This window comes from Oncorhynchus clarkii, chromosome 16 (genome assembly GCF_045791955.1).
Source record: "Oncorhynchus clarkii lewisi isolate Uvic-CL-2024 chromosome 16, UVic_Ocla_1.0, whole genome shotgun sequence".
NCBI classification, from domain to species: Eukaryota; Metazoa; Chordata; class Actinopteri; order Salmoniformes; family Salmonidae; genus Oncorhynchus; species Oncorhynchus clarkii.
In genome coordinates, this window is record NC_092162.1 from 57,853,775 (window position 1) to 57,877,137 (window position 23,363).

The 23,363-nt window shown below is 43.1% G+C and overlaps 1 protein-coding gene across 2 annotated transcripts in view; it reads left to right on the forward strand.

The window, feature by feature from the left end:
- Positions 1 to 13,214: 13,214 nt before the first annotated feature.
- LOC139368806 (interleukin-17 receptor E-like) overlaps positions 13,215 to 23,363 on the forward strand; it is a 15,650-nt gene continuing 5,501 nt past the window's right edge. Inside the window, exons 1-11 of one of the 2 annotated variants that reach the window (XM_071108173.1) lie at positions 13,215 to 15,184; positions 15,384 to 15,399; positions 15,564 to 15,680; positions 15,909 to 16,006; positions 16,102 to 16,185; positions 16,299 to 16,413; positions 16,516 to 16,700; positions 18,636 to 18,704; positions 18,860 to 18,926; positions 22,938 to 23,134; positions 23,211 to 23,258. In XM_071108173.1, coding sequence (XP_070964274.1) covers positions 15,068 to 15,184; positions 15,384 to 15,399; positions 15,564 to 15,680; positions 15,909 to 16,006; positions 16,102 to 16,185; positions 16,299 to 16,413; positions 16,516 to 16,700; positions 18,636 to 18,704; positions 18,860 to 18,926; positions 22,938 to 23,134; positions 23,211 to 23,258 — 1,113 coding nt within the window. In that variant the 5' untranslated portion in view covers positions 13,215 to 15,067. The remainder of the gene's footprint in view (positions 15,185 to 15,383; positions 15,400 to 15,563; positions 15,681 to 15,908; positions 16,007 to 16,101; positions 16,186 to 16,298; positions 16,414 to 16,515; positions 16,701 to 18,635; positions 18,705 to 18,859; positions 18,927 to 22,937; positions 23,135 to 23,210; positions 23,259 to 23,363) is intronic. The other variant, XM_071108175.1, reaches the window with a different exon arrangement.

The following is a 23,363-nucleotide window of genomic DNA, read 5'->3' on the forward strand; positions in this document are numbered from 1 at the left end:
TATATATTTCCTGTATATCTGACATTTTATCAGATATAAGGAGTAGACATGCTCCAGATACGCATGTTCCTAATTTCATATGGAGCTAGGATATTCTCCGTAATAGGACAGTTTCTACATGCATACAATCAGTACCTCAGAAATCTCCTACCTACCATATCAATCAAGGTGAATACAGTTGAAGTCGGAAGTTTGCATACACTTAGGTTGGAGTCATTAAAACTCGTTTTTCAACCACTCCACACATTTCTTGTTAACAAACTATCGTTTTGGCAAGTCGGTTAGGACATCTGCTTTGTGCATGACACAAGTAATTTTTCCAACAATTGTTTACAGACAGATTATTTAATTTATAATTCACTGTATCACAATTCCAATGGATCAGAAGTTTACATACACTAAGTTGACTGTGCCTCTAAACAGCTTGGAAAATTCCAGAAAATTATGTCATGGCTTTAGAATCTTCTGATAGGCTAATTGACATCATTTGAGTCAATTGGAGGTGTACCTGTGGATGTATACTGCTAAAAAAAATAAAGGAAACACTAAAATAACACATTCTAGATCTGAATGAATGAAATATTCTTATTAAATACTTTTTTCTTTACATAGTTGAATGTGCTGACAACAAAATCACACAAAAATTATCAATGGAAATCAAATTTATCAACCCATGGAGGTCTGGATTTGGAGTCACACTCAAAATTAAAGTGGAAAACCACACTACAGGCTGATCCAACTTTGATGTAATGTCCTTAAAACAAGTCAAAATGAGGCTCAGTAGTGTGTGTGGCCTCCACGTGCCTGTATGACCTCCCTACAACACCTGGGCATGCTCCTGATGAGGTGGCGGATGGTCTCCTGAGGGATCTACTCCCAGACCTGGACTAAAGCATCCGCCAACTCCTGGACAGTCTGTGGTGCAACGTGGCGTTGGTGGATGGAGCGAGACATGATGTCCCAGATGTGCTCAATTGGATTCAGGTCTGGGGAACAGGCGGGCCAGTCCATAGCATCAATGCCTTCCTCTTGCAGGAACTGCTGACACACTCCAGCCACATGAGGTCTAGCATTGTCTTGCATTAGGAGGAACCCAGGGCCAACCGCACCAGCATATGGTCTCACAAGGGGTCTGAGGATCTCATCTCGGTACCTAATGACAGTCAGGCTACCTCTGGCGAGCACATGGAGGGCTGTGCGGCCCCCCAAAGAAATGCCACCCCACACCATGACTGACCCACCGTCAAACCGGTCATGCTGGAGGATGTTGCAAGCAGCAGAACGTTCTCCACGGCGTCTCCAGACTCTGTCATGTCTGTCACGTGCTCAGTGTGAACCTGCTTTCATCTGTGAAGAGCACAGGGCGCCAGTGGCGAATTTGCCAATCTTGGTGTTCTCTGGCAAATGCCAAACGTCCTGCACGGTGTTGGGCTGTAAATACAACCCCCACCTGTGGACGTCGGGCCCTCATACCACCCTCATGGAGTCTGTTTCTGACCGTTTGAGCAGACACATGCACATTTGTGGCCTGCTGGAGGTCATTTTGCAGGGCTCTGGCAGTGCTCCTCCTGCTCCTCCTTGCAAAAAGGCGGAGGTAGCGGTCCTGCTGCTGGGTTGTTGCCCTCCTACGGCCTCCTACACGTCTCCTGATGTACTGGCCTGTCTCCTGGTAGCGCCTCCATGCTCTGGACACTACGCTGACAGACACAGCAAACCTTCTTGCCACAGCTCGCATTGATGTGCCATCCTGGATGAGCTGCACTACCTGAGCCACTTGTGTGGGTTGTAGACTCCGTCTCATGCCACTAGAGTGAAAGCACCGCCAGCATTCAAAAGTGACCAAAACATCAGCCAGGAAGCATAGGAACTGAGAAGAGGTCTGTGGTCACCACCTGCAGAACCACTCCTTTATTGGGGGTGTCTTGCCTATAATTTCCACCTGTTGTCTATTCCATTTGCACAACAGCATGTGCAATTTATTGTCAATCAGTGTTGCTGCCTAAGTGGACATTTTGATTTCACAGAAGTGGGATTGACTTGGAGTTACATTGTGTTGTTTAAGTGTTCCCTTTATTTTGTTGAGCAGTATATTTAAAGGCAACGCTACCAAATACTAATTGAGTGTATGTAAACTTCTGACCCACTGGGAATGTGATGAAATAAATAAAAGCTGAAATAAATCATTCTCTCTACTATTATTCTGACATTTCACATTCTTAAAATATAGTGGGGATCCTAGCTGATCTAAAATTGAGAATTTTTACGAGGATTAAATGTCAGGAATTGTGAAAAACTGAGTTTAAATGTATTTGGCTGAAGTGTATGTGAACTTCAGACTTCAACTGTATCTGGGCTGAGATACATTCAAGACACGCAACTGATGCGCATGGCACCCGTTTACATATTTATAGAATATTCAAACTCTGGAAAGGTATGTGTCAACATGCTGGCATATCTAAGCCTTTATACTTAGGCATGAACGAAGCCACATATTTTCAGAAATGTATAATCTCTAGTCATTACCTGATAATTTATGTATCTGTATTTTTTTAAATGCATAATTTCAATAGATATCCTTACATGATATTTAATTTTTAATATTCATCCTCGTATGTTAGATCTGAGCATATGTTTGCACAGTATTCAGTAGTAGGTTAGAAGGCACGCAAAGGCCAACATCGTCATATTTAATCCAAGTTGCTATTTCCAAAGCACATCTCTGCTATTTGTTTAAAAAATGCAGCACAGCAAGTCCAGAGCTCCTATCACAACATACGTTTTCTGTAAATATGCAAATTTAGACCTTTCTTTGCTATAAGTTTTTTTTATATATATTGAACAAAAATATAAACGCAACATGCAATAGTTTCAATGATTTTACTGAGTTACAGTTCATATAAGGAAATAGTCAATTGAAATTAATTCATTAGGCCCTACCTAATCTTGGGATTTTACGACTGGGAAACAGGTTGTTTTTCCCCACAAAAGGGCCTAATTACAGACAGAAATACTCCTCAGTTTCATCAGCCGTCCACATGGTTGCAGCTGGCTTATGGTAGAGAAATGAACACTCAATTCTCTGGCAACAGCTCTGGTGGACATTCCTGCAGTCAGCATTCCAATTGCACGCTCCCTCAAGACTTGAGACATCTTTGGCATTGTGTTTTGTGACAAAACTGCCCATTTTAGAGTGGCCTTTTATTGTCCCCAGCACAAGGTGCGCCTGTGTAATGATCATGCTGTTTAATTACCTTCTCGATATGCCACACCTGTCAGGTGGATGGATTATCTTGGCAAAGGAGAAATGCTCACTAACAAGGATGTAAACAAATTTGTGCACAACATTTGAGAGAAATAAGCTTTTTGTGCGTAATTTCTAGGATCTTTTATTTCAGCTCATGAAACATGGGACCAAAGCTACATGTTGCATTTAGTTCAGTATATTTAACAGAAAATAAAAATGGATGGGTGCAGATTGGGTCATCATGTCAGTGGTGGTCCCTCACAGTCCAGACCCAACGTGGTGGTAGTGTCGGACTGTGATCCACTCCAAACTGTAAATGCATAAATCATTAATAATTTCACATAATCATAACATAAGCTACTCTACCGTCTTCATTCATGACGAGAAAACTATCTGGAACAAGCTAGCTAGCTAGCTAGCGAAGTTGCTAGCTAAGTTAGTTAGCTAACTGGTAGCCTAGCCAGCTAACAACAAAATTGCCTTCCTTAAAACGTTTAGGTGTATTTCATATTACTGGTTAGTATACCCTAGCTAAGTTAGTTAGCTAGCGTATACTAACCAGTAATACAAAATACACCTAAACGTTTTAAAACGTTATCTGTCACCTTGAGGCTTGATAGGGGGTAAAAAAATGTTTTGCCTGAAAGGAAGGCAATTTTGTTGTTAGCTGGCTAGGCTACCAGTTAGCTTTTGCCCCCTATCATGCCTCGCTAGTTAGCCCTACTGGCTGCTGGCCGAATTAGCAAATTATTTTGATTCTAGTTATTAAGGTAAATTAAACATTTCAAATTAGCTACTCAGTTTTGAGATAACTTATTTGAGGTATTTTCTGAACAGCTTCTCACTTCTTTGTTTCTCCAGTTGTGAGTTCAACACACCCATTTGTGGTGCCCAAATTCAAAAATGACATTTGGAACTCCACAGAAGAAAATAGTGATTATTGTTGCTAGGCTACCAGTTACAGTGCTGGCCAAATTAGCTAACTTTCTTGTTTCTAGTTATTAAGATATATAAAACATCTCAAATTAGCTACTCAGTTTTGCATGAACCTATTTTAGGTATTTTCTGAACAGCTTCTTACTTCTTTGTTTCCCCAGTTGAAATGGACCCTTTTTGCCCAGTGCATGCCTAACATACAGTACACTCCCCCTGACCTCTTTCATTGTGTGTCTCTCTCTATCTGCCTGTCACTCACACACTGACGCACTGAGAGATGACAGGATGTCTAAACTAGGCCATTGGAGCTGGTACAACTGGTTAGAATTTCCTGTTAACACTAGGGATTCCTTCGCTCTAGGCCCACTATATCATGTCAGATTTACAGTCTTTCAAAACATAGTCTTACAGGGACATTCAGATTATCTTTTCGATAAGTAGGGATGGACTTGTAGCCACATGCAATGTATCACAGTAGAAATCACCAAGACTTGTCCTCCCATGCCCTGCATATTGTTTCATATCAGCATGTGTGGGCATATGTGTGTCATATTTTCTTTACAAGTTAAAGATCCCCCAACCACCCAGATTACACACTCAACTCAACTTCACAGGTGAAAGATCCCCAGCCACCCAGGTCACCCACTCAACTCAACTTCACAGGTTAAATATCCCCAGCCACCCAGATCACCCACTCAACTCAACTTCACAGATGAAAGATCTCCCAGCCACCCAGATCATCCACTCAACTCAACTTCACAGGTTAAAGATCACCCAGATCATCCACTCAACTCAACTTCACAGGTTAAATATCCCCAGCCACCCAGATCACCCACTCAACTTAACTTCCCTTAGTATTTCCATTCAGGCTAAAGACTCACAGATAACTAGACAGCCCACTTCTCTGAAGATCTCTGTTTTCTGCCCTAAACCCCCCACTCCTGTTTACAGTCATATGGAGGATGTGTGGGAGCTGGAAGAACTGATAGATATCACCCAGTAGTGAAAGGACAGATGACATGAGAGATAAGCTCAGGATGTCGACACTGAGGTTTTTCTTCATCTGACAGTTTATGAGTTCTTTGATCTCGCTATGCAAACATGCACCCTGCTACCATTTCCACAACAGTCTGTCTGTCTGTCTGTCTGTCTGTCTGTCTGTCTGTCTGTCTGTCTGTGTCTGTGTCTGTGTCTGTGTCTGTGTCTGTGTGTGTGTGTGTGTGTGTGTGTGTGTGTGTGTGTGTGTGTAAACCTTAGAACGTAAGCCTGTGCTGTTATGTTGTAATGTTCTCTCACAGCAGTAATAGCCTATCCTGAAGTGAAACTCAAAGGGTTGGGTGTCGGAAAACACTCAACAGTGTTTGTCTCCTAGCTGGTGGAACTTGGGAACTTGGGTATGACGCTACAAGCTGGGCACACCTATAATTGGGAAGTTTCTTCCATTCTTCTCTGCAGATCCTCTTAAACTCTGTCAGGTTAGATGGGGAGTGTCGCTGCACAGTTATTTTCAGGTCACTCCAGAGATGTTAGATCGGGTTCAAGTCCAGGCTCTGGCTGGGTCACTCAAGGACATTCAGAGACTTGTCCTGAAGCCACACCTGCGTTGTCTTGGCTGTGTGCTTAGGGTCATTGTCCTTTTGGAAGGTGAACCTTCGCCCAAGTCTGAGGTCCTGAGCACTCTGGAGCAGGTTTTCTTCAAGGATCTCTCTGTACTTTGCTCCGTTCATCTTTCCTTCTATGCTGACTAGTCTCCCAGTCCCTGCCGCTGAAAAACATCCCCACAGCATGATGCTGCCACCACCATGCTTCACTGTAGCGGTGATGTCAGGTTTCCTCCAGATGTGCCCCTTGATATTCAGGCCAAAGAGTTAGTTTCACCTGACCAGAGAATCTTGTTTCTCATAGTCAGAGTTCTTTAGGTGCTTCTTGCCAAACTCCAAGTGGTGTGTCTTATGCCTGTCACGTGTGCTCCCTCACTTGCTTCTAGGTCACCATGCTGCTCGTTATGGCGCACACCTGTTACCAGCGGTACACGCTTAATGACACTCACCTGGACTCCATCACCTCCCTGAGTACCTGCCCTTTATATATCACTCCCTTTTGTTCCTTCCCCAGGCATCATTGTTTCTGTTTCATGTCTATGCGTTGTTTGTGTTTTCTTGTTTTATATTATGTTACGTTTACTTATGAAAACACTCAATCCCTGAACTTACAGTGCCTTTAACTGAGGAGTGGCTTCCATCTGGCCACTCTACCAAAGACCTGATTGGTGGAGTGCTGCAGAGATGGTTGTCCTTCTGGAGGCTTCTCCCTTCTCCACAGAGGAACTCTGGAGCTCTTTCAGAGTGACCAGGCTCTTGGTCACCTGAACATGGCCCTTCTCCCCCGATTGCTCAGTTTGGCTGGGCGGCCAGCTTTAGATCTGTGCCTCAACACAATCCTGTCTCTGAGTTCTACGGATAATTCCTTCAACCTTGTGGCTTGGTTTTTGCTATGACATGCACTGTCAACTGTGGAACCTTATATAGACAAATAATTTCAAATCAATTGAATTTACCACAGGTGTACTCCAATGAAGTTGTACAAATATCTCAAGGATGATCAATGGAAACAGGATGCACCTGAGCTCAATTTCAAGTCTCATAGGAAAAGGTCTGAATACTTTTGTAAATAAGGTATTTCTGTTTTTTATTTTTAATACATTTGCAAAAATTTCTAAACCTGTTTTCGCTTTGTCATTATGGGGTATTATGTGTAGATTGATGAGGAAACAATTAATTTAATCCATTTTAGAATAAGGCTGTAACGTAACAAAATGTGGAAAAGGGGAAGGTGACTGAATACTTTCTGAATGCACTGTATTGTGACAATCAACACCACTATGAAACCTTTGACCCAGTTAGAGACCCTGTTTGCCATCAACTACAGTTAACAATTAACACGTTATAGCGTGTGTTTGAGATAGATAGAATTGAAAAAAATCGGACTATTTCTGTACAAAAACTAATAGACAGAAACCCACACATCATATATTGTTAGAAGACCTATAGATGGGTTTGTTAGCGGACCTCACGAAAACAATGTGTGCACTTCCAGGGGCAGAAGTCAGCATGTTGTTGTGATTCTGGATGGCCAGATTGCTAACAATAGTGACAAGAATCTGCCATCTGGGGAATCGTAAGTGGCTCAATTCAGCTCGTTTCAAATTAGTACCATATCTTGTTTTGAGGTGTTTTAACTGGCTAAAATTAGCTAGCTAGCTAACCAATAACTGTCATGATGTATTTGAGAGACAACAAGTGTTCAATATGCAAATGTATTTATGTTTTCAATAAACATTGAAGACTAAATATAGCTTACATATTGTCAACAATCTATGCCAACCCTGTCTGTGTTGGCCCATAGTTGTGCATGACTCAGTTTTGTTGCTAAACAACCAACAGTCTATATAAACTGGGTGGTTCGAGCCCTGAATGCTGATTGGCTGACAACCATGGTATATCAGACTGTATACCATGGGTATGACGAAATATATATTTTTACTGCTCTAATTACATTGGCAACCCGTTTATAATAGCAATAAGGGACTTCGGGTGTTTGTGGTATATGGCCAATATGCCACGACTAAGAGCTGTATCCAGGCACTCTGCATTGAAGCAAGATAGCACCAACAGACATGGCAGCTCTGCTTCTAGCTCCTAAGCAACTTTGCAGTATTTTGTTTCTTTTGTGTGTTATTTCTGTCGTGTCTTTGGCTATGCCGGATTAAGTGATATGACATGCTATTCTATAAAATAATTTATCCGTAATTAATATCACCTGATTGAGCTAATCATGTAAATGTAATTAACTAGAGAGTCGGGACACCACAAAATAATATTTATAGAGCTGTTATCTTCCGAATAAACTCTTAAAGACCTAGTAATATTTTACATAAATAGCAGTCAATATTAATCGTCATCTTAATTCAGTCTCATCTAAAAGTTGTAAATTCTTAGTTATCTGCACGAACCCTGGCTAACAAGTTGAATCGCCAATACAAAATTGGGTTTAATAATTTATTTACTAAATACCTAACTAATCACACAGAATTACACATACACATATTAAAATCATAACTTGACTACAAATTATGTCATAAAGGAAAACGTCCCTAGCGGGCTGAACAGATATGACAGCTGGTTACACAAAATAAAAGAGGCTGGGTTTGAGTAAAAGAGCGTGAAGACTGAGGAACAAAGGGTGAAGCTGTGCTATCGTAAATACAGTATCTTATGCATTCTAAATTACCGCCCATTTGGAAAAGAAAAATACAATAAATATTTACTCTGAGCTGCGCTTCGGTAGGTTGGTGGTAGATGCAAGGCCGTGTTCCCCAACCGAGTCCTTTGAAGAATGTCTCTGGTGGTAAATTTAATACGTTGTAGTAACATCATTGTGTGGTAGATGGGACACTCTGTCTGCTCCTTCCTAACCCTCGTTTGCAGCGGCTGTTGCTAACTCAACGGCTAGGAGGTATCACTTCTGTAGTGAATAAGAGTTCAAAGTTCATACCATTCGCAACCAAAGCTCACACTGATGTTGGCTTCGTTCTGTAGCTATTATCTGAACCATTCTGACATCAGACCGTCGTCCTCACGTCCTCGAAACAGAAGGTTATATTGTCGTCAAGGGCTTATATACAGTGGGGAGAACAAGTATTTGATACACTGCCGATTTTGCAGGTTTTCCTACTTACAAAGCATGTAGAGGTCTGTCATTTTTATCATAGGTACACTTCAACTGTGAGAGATGGAATCTTAAACAAAAATCCAGAAAATCACATTGTATGATTTTTTTTATTGCATGACATAAGTATTTGATCACCTACCAACCAGTAAGAATTCCGGCTCTCACAGACCTGTTCGTTTTTCTTTAGGAAGCCCTCCTGTTCTCCACTCAATACCTGTATTAACAGCACCTGTTTGAACTCGTTACCTGTATAAAAGACACCTGTCCACACACTCAATCAAACAGACTCCAGCCTCTCCACAATGGCCAAGACCAGAGAGCAGTGTAAGGACATCAGGGATAAAATTGTAGACCTGCACAAGGCTGGGATGGGCTACAGGACAATAGGCAAGCAGCTTGGTGAGAAGACAACAACTGTTGGCGCAATTATTAGAAAATGGAAGAAGTTCAAGATGACGGTCAATCACCCTCGGTCTGGGGCTCCGTGCAAGATCTCACCTCGTGGGGCATCAATGATCATGAGGAGGATGAGGGATCAACCCAGAACTACACGACAGGACCTGGTCAATGACCTGAAGAGAGCTGGGACCACAGTCTCAAAGAAAACCATTAGTAACACACTATGCCGTCATGGATTAAAATCCTGCAGCGCACACAATGTCCCCCTGCTCAAGCCAGCGCATGTCCAGGCCCGTCTGAAGTTTGCCAATGACCATCTGGATGATCCAGAGGAGGAATGGGAGAAGGTCATGTGGTCTGATGAGACAAAAATAGAGCTTTTTGGTCTAAACTCCACTCGCCGTGTTTGGAGGAAGAAGAAGGATGAGTACAACCCCAAGAACACCATCCCAACCGTGAAGCATGAAGGTGGAAACATAATTTTTTGGGGATGCTTTTCTGCAAAGGGGACAGGACGACTGCACCGTATTGAGGGGAGGATGGATGGGGCCATGTATCGCGAGATCTTGGCCAACAACCTCCTTCCCTCAGTAAGACCATTGCAGATGGGTCGTGGCTGGGTCTTCCAGCATGACAACGACCCGAAACACACAGCCAGGGCAACTAAGGAGGGGCTCCGTAAGAAACATCTCAAGGTCCTGGAGTGCCCTAGCCAGTCTCCAGACCTGAACCCAATAGAAAATCTTTGGAGGGAGCTGAAAGTCCGTATTGCCCAGCGACAGCCCCGAAACCTGAAGGATCTGGAAAAGGTCTGTATGGAGGAGTGGGCCAAAATCCCTGCTGCAGTGTGTGGTCAAGAACTACAGGAACGTATGATCTCTGTAATTGCAAACAAAGGTTTCTGTACCAAATATTAAGTTATGCTTTTCTGATGTATCAAATACTTATGTCATGCAATAAAATGCATATTAATTACTTAAAAATCATACAATGTGATTTTCTGGATTTTTGTTTTAGATTCCGTCTCTCATAGTTGAAGTGTACCTATGATAAAAATTACAGACCTCTACATGCTTTGTAAGTAGGACAACCTGCAAAATCGGCAGTGTATCAAATACTTGTTCTCCCCACTGTAGGAAGGGAGAGGAGGGACTGTTTGAAAAGTTTTATAGCCCATGTCCCTTTACAGGGGCGGGCCACTGATTGAGCAGAGCCCTATCTTATGAAAACCCAAATGTCACATTTTAGAAGCTAAAATCACATTTCATTCCATCACAAATAATTTTATATTCAAACATTTAAATTGAACAACAATTCCATGTGAATCTGAAAACTCTGTGTAGACTTTCCACTGTAGAGTTTGTCATCTTGTTATTGATGAGAATGTCTCAGATGACAACCGAACTGACATCATATTCATTAAGTACCACCGCATATGTTCAATTGGTCGCACTACCAGAATATAGTTCATTTCCCCCCACCTTCTGATGTTCCCAGAATCTCTATGTTAACCAAGGGTTTTGCAAATGTAACATCAGTAGGGTAGAGAGAGGAAAAAGGGGGGAAGAGGTATTTATGACTGTCATAAACCTACCCCCAGGCGAACGTCATGACATTTCTTACATTATTAGCCCAGTTTTTTTTGTTATTACATACAGCCCGAAATAACTTTTGGATATTAGAGTGGCAGTAGCTCATCAGCATTACGACCAGGAATACGACTTTCCAGAATTGGATCCTTTGTTCGTACCCCCCAGGGCAATTGAACTTATCCCGACTTGCTGTCCCCAGTCCACCTGGCCGTGCTGCTGCTCCAGTTTCAACTGTTCTGCCTGTGATTATTATTATTTGACCCTGCTGGTCATTTATGAACATTTTAACATCTTGGCCATGTTCTGTTATAATCTCCACCCGGCACAGCCAGAAGAGGACTGGCCACCCCACATAGCCTGGTTCCTCTCTAGGTTTCTTCCTAGGTTTTGGCCTTTCTAGGGAGTTTTTCCTAGCCACCGTGCTTCTACACCTGCATTGCTTGCTGTTTGGGGTTTTAGGCTGGGTTTCTGTACAGCACTTTGAGATATCAGCTGATGTACGAAGGGCTATATAAATAAATTTGATTTGATTTGATTTGATACCAGAGGCTGCTCCAAGATGCTGCCGGCGGAGAAGAGGTATTCGGAGTGGATTTCTAGTCTGACTCAGGAGGCAGGCACACCATCCAAGGTTTCCAAGTATATTACTCGCTAATGTTCAGTCTTTGGCCAATAAAGTAGACGAGCTCTGGACGAGGATCTACTTCCAGAGAGACATCAGGGACAGTAACATACTCTGTTTCACGGAATCATGGCTCTCTCGGGATATACTGTCTTCGCTCATACAGCCAGCTGGGTTCTCAGTTCATTGCGTAGACAAGAATAAAGAACTCTCCGGGAAGAAGAAAGGCAGGGGTGTATGTTTCATGATTAACTACTCATGGTGTGATTGTGATAACTTACAGAAACTCAAGTCCTTTTGTTCTGTCACGGTTGTTATGATAGACGGACCAAGGCGCAGCGTGATTCGAGTTCCACATCTTTATTTAAAGTGAAACTTCAGCAAAACAATAAACAAACAACGAAACGTGACCTACGTGGTGCTACATGCACATACACAAAACAATATCCCACAAATACAGGTGGAAACAGGGACACCTTAAGTATGATCCCCAATTAGAGAGAAAGATAATCAGCTGCTTCTAATTGGGAACCATACTCAAACCCAAACATAGAAATACAGCGACTAGAACCCCTCCTAGTCACGCCCTGACCTACAACACCATAGAGAACCAAGGGAGAGCATCCTGCCGGGCTGTATCACCGCATGGTACGGCAACTGCACTGCCCACAACCGCAGGGCTCTCCAGAGGGTGGTGCCGTCTGCCCAATGCATCACCGGGGGCACACTACCTGTCCTCCAGGACACCTACAGCACCCGATGTCACAGGAAGGCCAAACACATAATGAAGGACATAAACCACCCGAGCCACGGCCTGTTCACCCCGCGATCATTCGGAAGGCGAGGACCGTACAGGAGCATCTAAGCTGGGACCGAGAGACTGAAAAACAGCTTCTATCTCAAGGCCATCAGACTGTTAAATAGTCATCACTAGCCGGCTATCACCCGGTTACTCAACCCTACACCTTAGAGGCTGCTGTCCTATATACATAGACATGGAATCACTGACCACTTTAATAATGGAACACTAGTCACTTTAATGTTTACATACTGCTTTACTCATCTCATATGTATTTACTGTATTATATTATTGTCACACGGGACTAGGTGGGTGAGGAAGGAATCAGGCGCAGAGAGTTCCACAGGGAAAAGGTGCACTTTAATGTGGCACAAAATAACAAGCCCACAACACAGGGCACGGACAATAATATGGACCACCCAAAACACAGGGTGCCAGGTCCAGAACACGAACACCTCTACCTAACGCACACACGTAACAGAAATTCAATCCCGCACTAAACAAGAGTGGGTACGCGTACTTTAATTAAGGAAGCCCATCAAGCACATACAACAGGACACAGGTGAAACTAATAAGACAAAACAAACAGACCACGAAAAAGGGATCAGTGGCGGCTAGTAGGCCGGTGACGACGAGCACCGCCCGAACAGGCAGGGGAGCCAACTTCGGCAGAAGTTGTGACAATTATATTATATTCTACTGTATTTTAGTCAATGCCACTCCGACATTGCTTGTCCTAATATTTTTTTCAATATATTTCTTGATTCCATTCTTTTACTTTTAGATTTGTGTATTGTTGTCAATTGTTAGATATTACTGCACTGTTGGAGCTAGGAACACAACCATTTCGCTACACCCGCAAACATCTGCTAAATCTGTGTATGTGACCAATAAAATTTGATTTGATATTGGTCATATTCCACACCTCCTCGTGCCTTATTGCTTAATTGGAAAACAACACATGAGCCTAACCAGAGGCGGCTGCAGGCATGGGTTGAAATGTTATCAAATGATTTTCTATAAACAGCAAACTATCTGAAACTATTTTCAAATACTTCTTTACAAACATTGTCAAATACCATAACCAAACAGACCAGGTTCAAATCTGTCGTTCTGCCCCTGAACAGGCAGTTAACCCACTGTTCCTTGGCCGTCATTGAAAATAAGAATTTGTTCATAACTGACTTGCCTAGTTAAATAAAGGTAAAAAAAAATAAAAATGCATGAGAGTATTTAAATATTTCTATTTCCACATACTTCAAATAAAATGAAAAATATTATAATATTTAGGGTGCGTTGGTAAATTCACTCTGGCCATCGACTCCGATTTCAGAGCACTCTAGTCTCAAATCAAATCAAATCAAAGTTTATTTGTCATGTGCGCCGAATACAACAGGCGTATAACTTAAAGTGAAATGGGGGGCGGCCCGTCAGGAAGTCCAGGATCCAGTTGCAGATGTTTAGTCTCAGGATCCTTAGCTTAGTGATGAGATGTGAGGGCACTATGGTGTTGAACGCTAAACTGTAGTCAATCAGCTGTAGTCAATGAATAACATTCTCACATAAGTGTTCCTTTTGTCCAGGTGGGAAAGGGCAGTGTGGAGTGCAATAGAGATTGCATCATCTGTGGATCTGTTTGGGCGGTATGCAAATTGGAGTGGGTCTAGGGTTTCTGGGATAATGATGTTGATGTGATGTGTGCAAGAGCGCAGAATAACTGAAGAATTTACAACCGTGCAACACTCTTGTTGGATATGACCTAGTTTCAGTAAACGTAGGCAAAAAAAAACGTAATTAAATTGTTGCCAGCAGCACAGTTACAGTCACCAACGTTCTAGAGAACATGAAAACAGCTTTAACCAGCTCTGATAGGGCGAGTAAAATGGTCAGAGTGAGGTGGTCTCTCATTTGTTTCTGGAAGTAGCTAGCAAGCTAGCCAACTTTGGTCAGTTAGCTTGGGTGCTTGATTGCCAGTTGTGAGGTCAGAACACTCGGATCAACCGTAATCTTCGGCCAGAGCGTCCAGTGTGCGCTCTGAACTCTCCAAGAGCCGAAACACTCTGAATTTACTAACGCCTAGAGCGCTCTCCAAGCACGCTCTGGCACTCCTGCGTGATTTACGAACACACCCTTAGTTCCAAATGTCTTAGAAAGTTACTGAATTACCCTAAATATAATTTGAACCAAGGTCCGTTTCAGAAAAGATGCGGTATTTATGATTAACAGAGCGGTCAGTGACTGTGCAAGGGGGACTGCAATGTTCGCCAATACACGTTTCCTTCTGGATGTAACGTTAAAAAAAAAATTGTATTTCTTAGCATAGCCTGACTGTTATTTCCTCATTGTTCGTAAAAATAAATGTCAAACGAGTACACACTGTCTGAGGCAGCTGGAAAGGTGGAGCTGTACTAAACTACCCACTCACCTACTCACTCAATGCACAACTTGATACGCATGGAACAATTATTAATGAGTCATTTTTTTTACCGTTCTTATTGGGAACAGACAAAACAACATAGCACTGGAACTTATCATGTAGGCTACGTTTCCGTTTTCTTGGATTTCATTTCGTTGATTTTAATATGCAAGTAAGGCTAAACGTATTGAGTGTGGTCTGTCGTTCTGCTGTTTTTTTGCGCATTTGCGTTTTTCTGTCCCTAGGACCAAAGTTGTTCAAGCATCATTGGATACGCCGTGACTTTTTACATGTGCCTCTGTTGTGAGTAAGCTAGTGGTCACCCATCATGATGATGAGTCGTGGGAATGGACCTGCACTTGCTGTGCTCCTGCTCCTGTTGTGCCTGCTGCAGCTCCCGTGCGCCTCCGAGGAGATAACACGCACCAGACTAACTGTCACCGAGGTAAGGGACTAATTCATACCATCTTTGGGGCCCACCACCATGGACATAATGTAACTAATATGCAAAAGAGACATTATACTCAGACTGTATATAATGGAAATACTGTATTGGAAATTGATTAGCCTATGTGAACCTGTCCTGCATCAAGATTCACTTCACTAACCCAGTCTTTTTTTCTTCCTCTATTTCTCCACAATAGATTCAATACCAAAATGGTAAGTGTTACTTCAGTCCATGGTCTCTATGGGATAACTCATTTTGTACACAATATGAAGAGGAACCATTTATTTGGCATTTTCAGACTTCACTCGTATACTTATTTTACTGCATATATTGTTTTGTGTCCGTATGTTCTGTGTTTCTGTCTTTTTTTCTGTAGGTTCCAACTGGAACCCTGAGAGTCTTCCTCAGCTGAGTCTGTCCACTCTCGGGTTCTCTTCATCACAAGGCTCCTGTTTTGCCTGTGTCCATGTACGTGTCAGAATGAAAGCGGCAGGTAAGACTGTTTCCCATCCACAACCAATCTCTGTCTCTCCGCACCATCCTCATCCCCTTTAGAACTTTCCTCCATCCCATCCTCCTTTTATTTAAAGTCTCAGTCTCCCTTTCTCTGGCCTTGTGTTTGTTTCAGTCTATATCTTTCTTCCTTATCCTGACTTCCCCTCTTTCTCTCGTTCTACCTTTACTGCCACAATTCTTTAATCTGTCCTCTGTGTTCCTCTAGACTTCACTGGGACACTGACCATTAAATACCTGGAGCTGTCAACTACAACTCGCAGAACCATCTCGATAAAAAATGGAGTCAATAATGACACTTTACAGGTAACATTTCTTGAAATGGAACCCCTCTCCCTTTCAGTTAAAAAGGATAAGATAGATGCATAAAATAAATTCACTTTATTCATTTTTATTTTAAGTGGAGTGACCCGTTTCGATCCATCATAGTAGGAAAGACCAACATTAAGCGCTTACATCCCCATGACATTGGCCACATGATTGTGGTAAGATCTGATATTTTCATACATGCATGCACAGACACACACACACACACACAGTAGAATGATGAAAGTGAACTTCTGATCATGTTGCTGTGTGTGTCTCTGCTGCCTTCCAGTGGGAGTTGGTGTATGACTGTTTCCCTGCTGACGCAGGGCGAGAGGTGTATGTGTCTTTGTCCTCTAAACCACAGAGACAGCACAGGTACATTGTACAGAAGGACATCTGTCCAGGTACTAATCTCACCTTTCACCTCCATCACTTATCCCCATCCCTCACCTGTGATGTGATGAGAATGACATCATAATACTAATCATACTATGACTCTGTCTGAGGTGATGCAGATTCAGATCCAGTACCAGAGTTTGATCTGTCTGTGGATGAGCTGGCTCGATCCCTCAATGTAACAGTAGCAACTGGAGACCACATATACCAACCGGCTCGCTCATCTGATGTATACACCAGGTTGTGCTACAGACACACAGATGCAGAATGCTCCAACCTTTCTGCTCTTTCTACCGTAAGCTATTCTGCATGTGTGTATTGTGTGCGTGTGTGTGTGTGTGCATGTATAGAGGTGTTTTAAAAAGATGAATGTTGTTTATAACATACACTACCTGTCAAACATTTTAGAACACCTACTCATTCATGAGATTTTCTTTATTTTTACTATTTTTTACATTGTAGAATAGTAGTGAAGACTATCAAAACTATTAAATAACACATGGAATCATGTAGTAACCAAAAAAAGTGTTAAACAAATCAAAATATATTTTATATTTGAGATTCTTCAAATAGCCACTCTTTGCCTTGATGACAGCTTTGCACACTCTTGGCATTCTCTCAACCAGCTTCATGAGGTAGTCAGTCACCTGGAATGCATTTAAATTAACAAGTGTGCCTTGTTAAAAGTTCATTTGTGGAATTTCTTTCTTCTTGATGGGTTTGAGCCAATCAGTTGTGTTGTGACAAGGTAGGGGTGGTAAACGGAAGATATCCCTATTTGGTAAAATATATATTTTTAATTGAACCTTTATTTAACTAGGCAAGTCAGTTAAGAACAAATTCTTATTTACAATGACGGCCTACACTGGCCAAACCTGGACAGCAGTGGGCCAATTGTGTGCCACCCTATGGGACTCCCAATCATGGCCAGTTGTGATACAACCTGGATTCGAACCAGGGTGTCTGTAGTGACGCCTCTAGTACTGAGTTTCAGTGCCTTAGATGGCAGCGCCACTCGATATTATGGCAAGAACAACTTAAATAAGCAAAGAGAAATGACAGTCCATCATTACGTTAAAGACATAAAGGTCAGTCAATATGGAACATTTTAAGAACTTTGAAAGTTTCCTCAAGTGCAGTCGCAAAAACCATCAAGCGCTATGATGAAACTGGCTCTCATGGGGACCTCCACAGGAATGGAAGACCCAGAGTTACCTCTGCTGCAGAGGATAAGTTCATTAGAGTTACCAGCCTCAGAAATTGCAGCCCAAATAAATGCTTCATAGAGTTTAAGTAACAGACACATCAACATCAACTGTTCAGATGAGACTGTGTGAATCATGCCTTCATTGTCAAATTGCTGCAAAGAAACCACTACTAAAGGAAACCAATAAGAAGAAGAGACCTACTTGGGCCAAGAAACACGAGCAATGGACATTAAACTGGTGGAAATTTGTCCTTTGGTCTGGAGTCCAAATTGGAGATTTTTGTTTCCAATCATCATGTCTTTCTGAGACGCGGTGTGGATAAACAGATGATCTCTGCATGTATATTTCCCACCTTAAAGCATTGAGGAGGTGTTATGGTGTGGGGGTGCTTTGCTGGTGACACTATCTGTGATTTATTTAGTTTAAGGCACACTTAACCAGCATGGCTACCAGAGCATTCTGCAGCGATACGCCTTCCCATCTGGTTTGGGCTTAGTGGAACTATTATTTGTTTTTTAACAGGACAATGACCCAACACACCTCTAGGCTGTGTAAGGGCTATTTGACCAAGAGGAGAGTGATGGAATGCTGCGTCAGATGACCTGGCTTCCATAATTCCCCGACCTCATCCAAATTGAGATGGTTTTGGGATGAGTCGGACCGCAGAGTGAAGGAAAATCAGCCAACAAGTGCTCAGCATATGTGGGAACTCCTTCAGGATTGTTGGAAAAGCTTTCCAGGTGAAGCTGGTTGAAAGACTGCCAAGAGTGTGCAAAGCTGTCATCAAGGCAAAGGGTGGCTATTTGAATAATCTCAAATATGAAATATATTTTGATTTGTTTTAACACTTTTTTGGTTATAATGATTATGTGTTATTTCATAGTTTTGTTGTCTTTATTATTCAACAATATAGAAAATAGTAAAAAATAAAGAAAAACCTTTGAATGAGTAGGTGTTCTAAAACTTTTGACCGGTAGTGTAGGTTGATAATCTGTTAATTAATATTCTGTTGTTCTCTCCAGATTGACACCGATCAGAATCGGTCAGTGACTCTCAGTTTCCCCTACCTGCTACCCTGTGTCTGTGTACAGGTAAGAAGGTCTCACTCAGTGACATATCACAATGAGTTAACTATCAGATAATGTGTAATAGACAGTGACAGTACTGCATGGCTAAAACTACAGTATGTCTCATGTTTGTGTCCTTGCATGTCTCTCTGCCTGTCTGTCCGTACATATGCCTGCAGGTATATTACACACACCTAGACGCAAGGCGAACCACAGTTTGCCCGTTTGTGAATGGCTCATTAGATGGTGAGTATTTAATCTAAAATGGTGCCGGAGATGAAGGCAGACGTTTTACGTGCCCCCAACCGATTGTGTTTTTTGTTAGTTTATTTGCGTTGTTTGTAACTTATTTTGTACATAATGTTGCCGCTACCGTCTCTTATGACCGAAATAATTTCTGGACATCAGGACTGCGATTACTCACCACGGACTGGCAGAATCCTTTTTTCCATTAACGAGCCTGTCGCGAACGATATACTGCTTTCTCAGGAACAGGCCCAGATCCCCGTGATTTGCATGAAGAGGAGGTGGAGAAAAAGGGTCCGGAGGGCGGGCTGCCTTCTGTGAATTCGTTGGTGATCTAATAAACCCCCACTTCCATTCTGCTAGCAAACGTGCAATCTTTGGACAATAAAATAGATGACCTACGTGGAAGATTGAACTGCCAACGGGACATTCAAAACTGTAATATCTTACGCTTCATGGAGTCGTGGCTGAACGACGACACTATCAACATAACATACAGCTGTCTGGTTATACGCTACACCGGCGTCTGGTAAGACAAGGGGCGGCGGACTATGTATTTTTGTAACAGCTGGTGCACAATATCTAAGGAAGTCTCGAGCTATTGCTCGCCTGAGGAAGGGTATCTCATGATAAGCTGTACACCACACTATCTACCTAGAAAGTTTATCTGCATTTTTCGTAGGTGTTTACATACCACCACAGTCAGAGGCTGGCACTAAAACAGCATTGAATGAGCTGTATTCCGCCATAAGCAAACAAGAAAACGCTCACCCAGAGGCGGTGCTCCTAGTAGCCGGTGACTTTAATGCAGGGAAACTTAAATCAGTTTTACCAAATATATATCAGCATGTTAAATGTGCAACCAGAGGGGGGAAAAAAAGAAAACTGGACCACCTTTACTCCACACACATACAATGCTCTCCCTCCATTTGGAAAATCTGCCCATAATTCTATCCTCCTGATTCCTGATTACAAGCAAATATTAAAGCAGGAAGCAACAGTGACTAGATCAATACAAAAAAGTGGTCAGATGAAGCAGATGCTAAGCTACAGGACTGTTTTGCTAGCACAGACTGGAATATGTTCCGGGATTCCTCCAATGGTATTGAGTACACCACATCAGTCATTGGCTTCATCAATAAGTGCATCGATGACGTCGTCCCCACAGTGACCGTACGTACATACCCCAACCAGAAGCCATGGATTACAGGCAACATCCGCACTGAGCTAAAGCTGCAGCTTTCAAGGAGCAGGACTCTAACCCGGAAGCTTAAGAAATCCCGCTATGCCCTCCGACGAACCATCAAACAGGCAAAGCGTCAATACAGGACTAAGATCGAATCGTACTACATCTGCTCTGACACTCATCGGATGTGACAGGGCTTGTAAACTATTACAGACTAAAGGAAAGCACAGCAGAGAGCTGCCCAGTGATACGAGCCTACCAGACGAGCTAAACTACTTCTATGCTCACTTCGAGGCAAATAAACACTGAAGCATGCATGAGAGCCCCATCTGTTCCGGAAGACTGTGATCAAGCTCTCCACAGCCGATGTGAGTAAGACCGTTAAACAGGTCAACATTCACAAGGCCGCAGGGACAGGCGGATTACCAGGACGTGTACTGCGAGCATGCACTGACCAACTGGCAAATGGGTTCCTTTATGCACGCCTCTTGGAGGGAGCGCAACACCCTGCTACACTCAACTCCCCGTGGAGTGAAAGAGGTATGTGATTGTAGGTACGGGTAAGGATGACAGAGGCAGAGAATATTACCGTTTACTGGGAATGTATTTCCTTAACATGGTAATGTGGTGAAAAGGGACTGGACGGAACCAAAGCAAAGAAAGTAAAAGTTGAGTCCCCTCTAATACCTTACCTGCCTACCCACTACTTACCTAACCTTAACACCACCTGGCGCGCTAACCAAAATACAGGGGGTGGTCCGCCCAGGTCTTACCTAGTGTGCATAGATAGAGTACACACTACGGGTATATGTATGCCCACAGGCCTCTTGCCTAAGCACTCTCAAGGTGCCTTCACCCCTCGGAACAAATGAAACAGAATAATACAATTTTAATAATCAAAACACAGTCCTTTTGACATAAACATACCTCAGCAGGACCAGCTACAAAATACTTTCCAAAAACTGTCTGCACAACAACCAACACAAGACATCAAAGAAGATCTCTCTCCTAACAAAGGAACACGGGCTTTTAAGGAGTTTGTAATTGGTGACAACTGTATCCCCTAACGAGAGGGCGGGATCAGAGTTCCAATCTGCCATGGGGCTGACCAATCAGCTGCTTGGGGGAATCCAGGAAGCCATTTCCTGAAATACACACATAAACACATACAAACCCACAACAACGCAGAAGCTGGGGCATGTAACTTCTTCACTGACATTTTCAACCTCTCCCTATCCGAGTCTGTAATACCAACATGTTTTAAGCAGACCACCATAGTGCCTGTGCCCAAGAACACTAAGGTAACCTGCCTAAATTACTACCGACCCGTAGCACTCATGTCTGTAGAAATCCTAGACCCACTCCAATTGATGATAGATCTCTATTGCACTCAACACAGCCCTTTCCCACCTTGACAAAAGGAACACCTAGGTGAGAATGCTATTCATTGACTACAGCTCAGTGTTCAAAATCATAGTGCCCTCAAAGCTCACCACTAAGCTAAGGACCCTGGGACTAAACCACTCCCTCTGCAACTGGATCCTGGACTTCCGGACGCGCCGCCCCAAGGTGGTGAGGGTAGGTAACAACACATCCACCACGCTGATCCTCAACACAGTGGCCCCTCAGGGGTGTGTGCTCAGTCCCCTCCTGTACTCCCTCTTCACTCATGACTGCACGGCCAGGCACAACTCCAACACCATCATTAAGTTTAGCAATGACACAACAGTGATCACCGACAACGTCGAGACAGACTATAGGGAGGACGTCAGAGACCTGACCGTGTGGTGCCATAACAACAACTCAATGTGATCAAGACAAAGGAGATGATTGTGGACTACAGGAAAAAGAGGACTGAGCATGCCCCCATTCTCATCGACTGGGCTGCAGGGGAGCAGGTTGAGAGCTTCAAGTTCCTTGGTGTCCACATCACCAACAAACTATCATGGTCCAAGAACACCAAGACAGTCGTTAAGAGGGCACAACAAAACCTATTCCCCCTTAGGAGACTGAAAATATTTGGCATGGGTCCTCAGATCCTCAAAAGGTTATACAGCTGCACCATCAAGAGCATCCTGACCGGTTGCATAACTGCCTGGTATAGCAACTGCTCGGCCTCCGACCGCAAGGCACTACAGAGGTTAGTGCGAATGGCCCAGTACATCACTGGGGCAAAGGTTCCTGCCATCCAGGACCTCTATACCAGGCGGTGTCAGAGGAAGGCCCTAAAAATTGTTAAAGACTCCAGCCACCCTAGTCGTAGTCTGTTCTCTCTGCTTGCATGGCAAGCGGTACCGGAGCACCACGTCTAGGTCCAAAAGGCTTCTAAACAGCTTCTACCCCCAAGCCATGAGACTATTTGCACCCCCCCCCCCCCCCCCCCCCCCCCCTGCACATTGACTCTGTATTGGTGCCCCCCTGTATATAGTCTCGCTATTGTTATTTTACTGCTGCTCTTTAATGACTTATTTCTATTCGTATCCGTTTTTTTTTAAACTACATTGTTGGTTAGGGGCTCATAAGTAAGCATTTCACTGTAACCTGTTGTAATCGGTGCATGTGACTAATACAATTTTATTTTAGTTTATTTGAGTACACCTCTGATTTTTCATGTATTGTTTGTCTCTTAGACCTGTTTGAGATGCCGTAGCTGATGATTAGCTTCAGTTTCTATGTGTGTTGTTACCTGTATATTTTCCAGTGAATCAGACCTGGGGATAGCAGGGGCTTTCTGCTGGAGCAATTATTAATATGAGTCACAGACAAACCAGCAGAAGATGCAGTCCTCACACTATCAGTAACAGTGCACTGTGTTTGACCACCAGGGGGCAGAGACGTGTGGCGCTCCAGTAATGTAACTCTGTATGGTGAGTTGGGTTCAAGCATGGCCTGGAGTGCCCTGTGTCCTACTGCTTACCTGAAGCCCTCTGCCTCCCTCTGCTGGCGACACCAGAGAAACACACCACAATGCACTCCCATCCTAAACTCCACACTGGAGGACATGGAGGAGAAGGGAGATCTGGTGAGTGTTGATGATGACGGTGATGATGATGAAGATGATGATGATGCTGCTGATATCTTCCCTCTATCCTTGACAGAAATATAATGTTTCTGCTGTGGATAAACACCCTCAGATGTGTGTGCAGGTAAGAGTGTATAAGCCAATAAAATCAAATCAATGTTATTTGTCACATGGGCCGTGAAATGCAACATGTGACCTTACCGTGAAATGCAACATGTGACCTTACCGT